Source organism: Oryzias melastigma, linkage group LG8 (genome assembly GCF_002922805.2).
Source record: "Oryzias melastigma strain HK-1 linkage group LG8, ASM292280v2, whole genome shotgun sequence".
Taxonomy (NCBI): Eukaryota; Metazoa; Chordata; class Actinopteri; order Beloniformes; family Adrianichthyidae; genus Oryzias; species Oryzias melastigma.
Window position 1 is genome coordinate 23,878,036 of NC_050519.1, and position 6,935 is coordinate 23,884,970.

At 37.6% G+C, this 6,935-nt stretch overlaps 1 protein-coding gene and 1 long non-coding RNA gene across 2 annotated transcripts; both read right to left on the minus strand.

The window, feature by feature from the left end:
* Window positions 1–2: 2 nt before the first annotated feature.
* Window positions 3–3,019, minus strand: LOC118599031 (the record flags this gene model as incomplete). The annotated part of the gene is made up of 2 exons (XM_036213074.1): window positions 2,962–3,019; window positions 3–994 (listed from the first exon to the last, which is right to left on the minus strand). Coding segments are annotated over exons 1-2 (1,050 nt in total), but the record flags the coding sequence as incomplete, so codon positions are not given.
* A 1,175-nt stretch (window positions 3,020–4,194) lies between these two features.
* Window positions 4,195–5,068, minus strand: LOC112141965. The gene is made up of 3 exons (XR_002918499.2): window positions 4,901–5,068; window positions 4,407–4,572; window positions 4,195–4,293 (listed from the first exon to the last, which is right to left on the minus strand). It is a non-coding gene; the product is annotated as an uncharacterized LOC112141965 (long non-coding RNA).
* Window positions 5,069–6,935: the final 1,867 nt, after the last annotated feature.

Consider the following 6,935-nt stretch of genomic DNA (forward strand, 5'->3'; position numbering starts at 1 on the left):
ATCATGAGCACTACGGCTGCTATGGCAACTTTGTTGTTGCTCAAATCTCCCTCACCTTCTATCTGCAGAATATAATTCCTAATTTCAACGTTCCATTTGAGCTTCTGGCTGGAAAAATAATTCAATATTCTCCTGCCTTTGGTAATGAGGGCCTGATTCAGCCATTCACCAATATCAATGCCAGTGAGTTGTTTAAAGTGGCTAGACATCCCATACAGTGTGAACAAGAAAGGCCACTGCTCTTGAATTTCAGCTATTAAAAGTGAGGGACAGCTGTTGATGAGTTGCCGTTGAGAAATATATGTGAGGCCCATGAGACTATTGACAACAGATCTATCCACGGCTTCAGGACCTTCAGAATGGAAAATTGATAGCAAGGTGTTTTTCTTGTCCTCTAAAGACCCCTGTGTTTCCCCTTCAGGAAGTTGAACTGGCTGCCAATTAATACAACCGTACCTGTCACTGAGGCACCGAACCTCTTTATGTGATGTTTCAGGACTATCTGAAATGCAGTCACCCTCAATCCTGATTCTTTTTTGTTGACGGAGTCTGTGTGCTACATTGTCTCGATTAACATGTTCAACTCTGCATTTGATGCTTCTAAGCAATGAATAGTGACCAGAACCTAGTTTTTCTCCTTTGTCTGTGAAATCTGCAAATGTCTGTGGATATGTATTGGCAATAATCTTTGCAATCTCCTCACAAGCTGAACGTTTGGGATTTCTGCAATGAACTTGCATGGCCTCCACAACAATTCTAACCATACTCCTTCTGTCTTCTGGATGAGCTCTCTCCCCCCTTGTAATTGCATCTGACAGTCGAATGGGAAATCTGTCCCAAGGAATTTGAAAGGCTGAAACCCATGAGCTGCAACAATACACAGGGGTAGATGTTGAGACAGATGGAGGTGTTAGTGGGCTTGATGTTTCCACTGTAATAGCAGGGTACAGGTCCAGAGTAACGGTGTCGTTTAGGTCTTCTGGTCTGCTGCATTCTTTGAATGCGAAGATAGAATGTTAAAAAATAATGTACATGGTCTTTGTATCAAACATGCCATGAACAAAGAAAACCTCAGTATTTTGGATATAGTAGCAATAAATAAGTAAATTATGGAGACCATGAAGCAAAAAAAATATAAAGAAAAAAATCCCAATCATGCAAATGAAAAAAATCATTTATTTTCATTTTGTAAGTGACAACAATGTTCAAAGGTAATTTTGAAACTAATTATACAAGGTAAATTGTGAAAACGTTTTTTCCCATCCTTGTTAGTAACCTCAATTGCAATGGAAGCCTTGAAGGACTTGAATAACATCGTCTCCAGTTAAATGTGCAGACTAGAATGTTGAACAGAAATTGGCCACACATTTAATCATAATGTAAAAAAAAAATAAAACAAATAAGGGACTTCAGGTTTTACAATGGAATTACAGTTGACAAAGAGTTATAAGAAAGAAAATTGTATACACACCTTTTTTAAATGCAAGAAGAAGTTTACGGATTTGAATTGGTGTGAGAAAGAGTTTGAGGTCATCAGCCTCCACAAAGGAAAGGTCACTTTGTTGTTGGACACCAATTACATCCTTCAGATGTTCTACAACGGACGTTATAGTGTCTCTGTCCAAATTTGGCAAAAAGTTTGTGATTTCCTCCTCAATTTCCATCACTAAAAAGAGAAAAAACAATCAATAAGAAACTGAATGGTGTAGGGAGATGACAGAAAGGCCAGCTATGCTGTAAAGTGGCATTGGGTAATAATCCATCAGACTGTCAACATTTACGCACACATTGCTTTCTGGAGGGCAGTGCAAGCAGTGAAGTCCAAGGTCAACTAGAAGCACTGAGTGATGCAATCCCAGCACAAAGTGTAATGTAGAATCCTCAACAAGAATCCCTTCTATCTTCCCAAATACGAAGCCCTCATCAGTGTGGTTTACAATGACAACATGGCCTTTAACATATTTGGTACCTTTGTAGACAACTGCTGACACATCCAAAATGTTCTGATCAGAGCAGTCTGCTTTTGCCACAGCATCTTGAATGACAGAGTTGTAAATATGACCATTGTAACCATTTGCTTCTCCAATGATTTGAAGTTTTGCTGGAAATAGTTGACCTGCCAATAGGTAGGACTGTAGTAACTGATGTCGTTCTGTCAGAGTCTTGCATAAATTGACAAAGTTATGCACTTTCCTAGAACATTCTTTGAAATAAGAGTGCTTGCTCTCAAATCTAAGGGTCCACAAACGAATGAGTGGTCCAAAGTGAAGGATAAGTTCTGAATAATGTAACAAATAGTGGTGCTTTGCTTTTAAAGCTTTACCAGGAAACCTACTGTGTCTGAGATATATATATATTCCTCTATCAGTATCTTTAGGTAGGCAATGTCATTGTGACTAATTTCGGGGGCACATACAAGTTCAACAATGTGTCTCAGTTTTAGGCATAACTGCCAAGCTTCATTATCTACTGGATCTTTTATCTTTTCACCAATGTACAAGGGTAAAAGTTGCAGAAGACACCAGTTCTGTGCTGCTGAACTGCCCAGCTTCTGTCCAGTTTTCACTTCACAGGGCTTACTTAAAGCATCGCTTCCTAGGTGTTTGAACTTAGTAATTGCTCTGTTTAAGTCATTGAATGTGAAATGCTTCTCCACTCGCACAAGGGTATCTAAATATAGCATTAAGTCACTTGAAACTACTCCTTCAAATAAGTCATGGCCCAAGCACGGAGGTAGCCCAGAGCACACATGGAAGTATTTCAATGAATTGAATACAGAGTTAAATTTAATGCCATTCACAACATACTGGTCAGTTGTGGGGAGGGTTTCAACACTGTCTTTATAGTTGTCAGCAGTTCTTTTGAGTTCAAGTGCTAGTGGGTCTTTTTTGAAGCTTTCCCTATCAACTAAGCAGTATCTGCAAAAGTTTTTGCTGCAGCTGAAATTCTCAGTAAAACCACCGATGCAGTGGGAGCCCAAATTGTCTCCTAAGATGGCTATCAAAGCTGCTTTTATCATGTTTCCATCTTCTACCAGAATTCCAGTCTCTTCCAAATCTTTTAGGTCTGCAATGAGACTGGAAAAAACTTTGTTATGCCCAAATGTCTTAAGATCTGTGTCTCTGCAAAGCAGAACTGCTTTATGAGAAGATTATCTTTCACATTTTGACCATCTGAGACATCCTCNAGGGGAGAATTCAGATTCAGTCATAGATTAACATTTTTATCTATGTTCTCTATAAAACATTATACCATTAAGATTCATTAAAAGATATTTTGCACTGATTGTCTTGCAGGGACTGATGCCACATCTGGTTCCAGAAATAAATCAAAACTAATGTAGAAATTTTACACAAAACAGTTGGTGAAAATGAATCCTTCACATGAAATAATAAATCCACTAAATAAACAAGAAAGAATCATTTCATATTTATTCCAAAGACAAAAGCAAAAACTAAAATTCGGATTAATTATAAATGTTCACTGTCAGACTTTACGTATCCACATTACGGTAACAAGCTGGCAACACTATCGCCAGCATCACACCGTGACTCTGGGTCAACAGTGACATACCACTGAGTGTTGTTCGTGGAATGATACTGTAAGATTTTTGGCAATATAATACTCTCACACCACATCACGGTAACTCACTGCAGAACCCTCTCAGGTATCATACTGGCAACAGCGTTGCCAGTAAGATACTGTGATCACTTAAGATGCGCAGTACTGTTTGTTAACGTTACATCACCGCAAGCTCAATTCAATGTACTTGGTTGCAATAAATTTCCTGGTAATTTACCCTTATAGCGCACTTTTGGTACTGCAATTTCTCAGCTGTCAGATTGTACCGTATTCCTACGAGCGGTTATTTACCTTTTAACATTAGCTATTTACTATGTTCTGAGTGAACAGCAACATACCGTACTAACCAAATATATATATAGATATTAGAGAAAGCATGCACCCAAATGCACGCATGCATATACATTTGATTGTAAGTAAGATATAAAAATCAAAATGACAACATTATGCACTGGATATTCATTTTCTTTTAATTTGATTTCTCTTTTTACATTGAAATAAAAATCCCACCATAAATCAGGGGGAGCCTCCTCTAGAGTCAGCTCAAAACGTGCAAATTATGTGTTGGTAGAAATAAACTGTGGTACATAGAGGTAAAAATACATAAATACAGTTGCAAAAAAGAATTAAACAATACAGCCAGTTATTTGCAGGATGCTGAGGTGGGTGGCTTCTTCACGTGTTGCCCAGAACACTGAGGCGATTGGTCATCTGTGGAGACAGATATGTCCCAAAAATGGACACAACTACACTTTAAGAACACATTCTGCCTTGAAGTATCTGCTGTATTAAACTCAAGTTAGTAAGAATGAAACCAGTCATACCTAATTTGAAGTTTTCCACTCAAATTCCGTCAGCCGTTGGAGGAAGGTTGTGACATGGGGATTAATTTGAACAACCTTTCGCTTGACCACATTCCCCGTCTTTCTGCTCGTGCCAACTTTCGAGGTACATTTTGTCCCTTCTTCAGGGTTGATCCTGACAAAAAATCTAAAATAATATAATAAGTTAGTGCATTGCAAGAACAAAAAGTTATGTTTGTTATTTCATTTGGAAATAAATAATTCAACATATAACAATAATAATGTATATGTTCAAACTTACCTTTGAATAAGCTCCAATGTGGTGCATGCGGCCTCTTGGTACTCCAGGTTGAGNGAGGTACATTTTGTCCCTTCTTCAGGGTTGATCCTGACAAAAAAATCTAAAATAATATAATAAGTTAGTGCATTGCAAGAACAAGAAGTTATGTTTGTTATTTCATTTGGAAACAAATAATTCAACATATAACAATAATAATGTATATGTTCAAACTTACCTTTGAATCAGCTCCAATGTGGTGCATGCGGCCTCTTGGTACTCCAGGTTGAGCACATAAAATGATGCAAAGAAGACCGACAGTGCATCAGCAAAGGCGTTCTCTTTGTCCAGCCCAAAGATAATACGCCCCTCTGCACTGACCATCCAGCTGGTGGCAGTCATTAAACTCCTACCTAAATGGATGAAAGCAACAGTTTTTTGTTATGCAACATCACACCAATTAAAACATATTATATACACTATATTTACCTTATTGTTAAATGGCATGATATATTTAATTAGTCATTAACTAACCATATCAGGAATGTCTGCATGCTAGAGCAGTGGACATTAACTCTTTACAGGCCAAAAAATATTTTCACAGACTGACCTGTAAGAGGTTCAAGGGCTTCAAATTCTGTAAATGTTTAAGCTTTCAATTTTCCCTAGATTGTGATGGAAATGTTAATTTTTATCATCTGTTAAATCTCTATAGCTTTACCTGTACCTTTAAACATTTCTTTTTTTCTCTGTTAAAAGCAGCTATCTGTTTCTTTGAGATTTACGTTTCTTNCAGCTCAAAGATAATACGCCCCTCTGCACTGACCATCCAGCTGGTAACAGTCATTAAACTCCTACCTAAATGGATGAAAGCAACAGTTTTTTGTTATGCAACATCACACCATTAAACATTATATACACTATATTTACCTTATTGTTAAATGGCATGATATATTTAATTTGTCATTAATTAACCATATCAGGAATGTCTGCATGCTACAGCAGTGGACATTAACTCTTTACAGGCCAAACAATATTTTCACAGACTGACCTGTAAGAGGTTGGAGGGCTTCAAATTCTGTAAATGTTTAAGCTTTCAATTTTCCCTAGATTGTGATGGTAATGTTAATTTTTATCATCTGTTAAATCTCTATAGCTTTACCTCTACCTTTAAACATTTCTTTTTTTCTCTGTTAAAAGCAGCTATCTTTTTCTTTGAGATTTACGTTTCTTCTTCTGTTTCCTCATTGCTCACTTTTCTGGTTTGAGGGTTTTAATTTAGTGATTGGCACGACCACTCTAAGAAAGAAGCAGATGTGTGTTCTTCATGTGACTGAGCTATTTGACATGTGTCAAGAATTAGTTTGATGCGTTGGAGGGAATCCAGTAGTTTCACAAGTTTAAATGTCCTTCAGAATCAAATAGTAAATAAAATGGAACAAATGTATTTAGTGTTTTCCTTTTTCCTTCTCCAGCCTGGTACCAGCTGCCCCACAGACCAGTAACAGTCTGTGGCCCAGGGTTTGGGGACCCCCTGAGTAGATGCATGTCTCCTAAGATGGCTATCAAAGCTGCTTTGATCATGTTTCCATCTTCTACCAGAATTCCAGTCTCTTCCAAATCTTTTAGGTCTGCAATGAGACTGGAAAAACTTTGTTATGCCCAAATGTCTTAAGATCTGTGTCTCTGCAAAGCAGAACTAGTTGCATTCCATCAACAGATGAGCGATTAGGTGAGATCTCACCTAGAGTCATGTACATAGCCAAGATTTTATGCTTTTTCTTGCCCAACCCTAATGGATTCACCACTTCAAATGAATCTTGATAGAGCATCAGGGAAAGCAATGACGGACACTGCTGTATGAGAAGATTATCTTTCACATTTTGACCATCTGAGACATCCTCTAATACCATGTCTGGTGGTTGGCGGAGTTTAGACTGTTTGTATTGCTCCAGTACTGTGGGCTGTTCTAAGAGAGACTTTAATGTTTTTTTTACTGGTACATATTGAAGAAAACGCTGTTTTCCTGCACTGTCACATCCTAAACAGATTTGATTTGGCTCTGTGAAACAGAAGTTTTCTTTGAAAAAAGTTTTTTTTGTTTTGTCTGATCTCAACACACCTTTATTGTAAAGGGTTAGGAGATCATTCTGTGATAGTTCCTGAATGATATTGTCAATGTCTGCTTGTGGAATATTACATGCAGTAAGTTTGTCAGACAGTTTATTAAGAACATTGTGCAATCCATAGCTGTGAAGATCTTGGAATTCCTC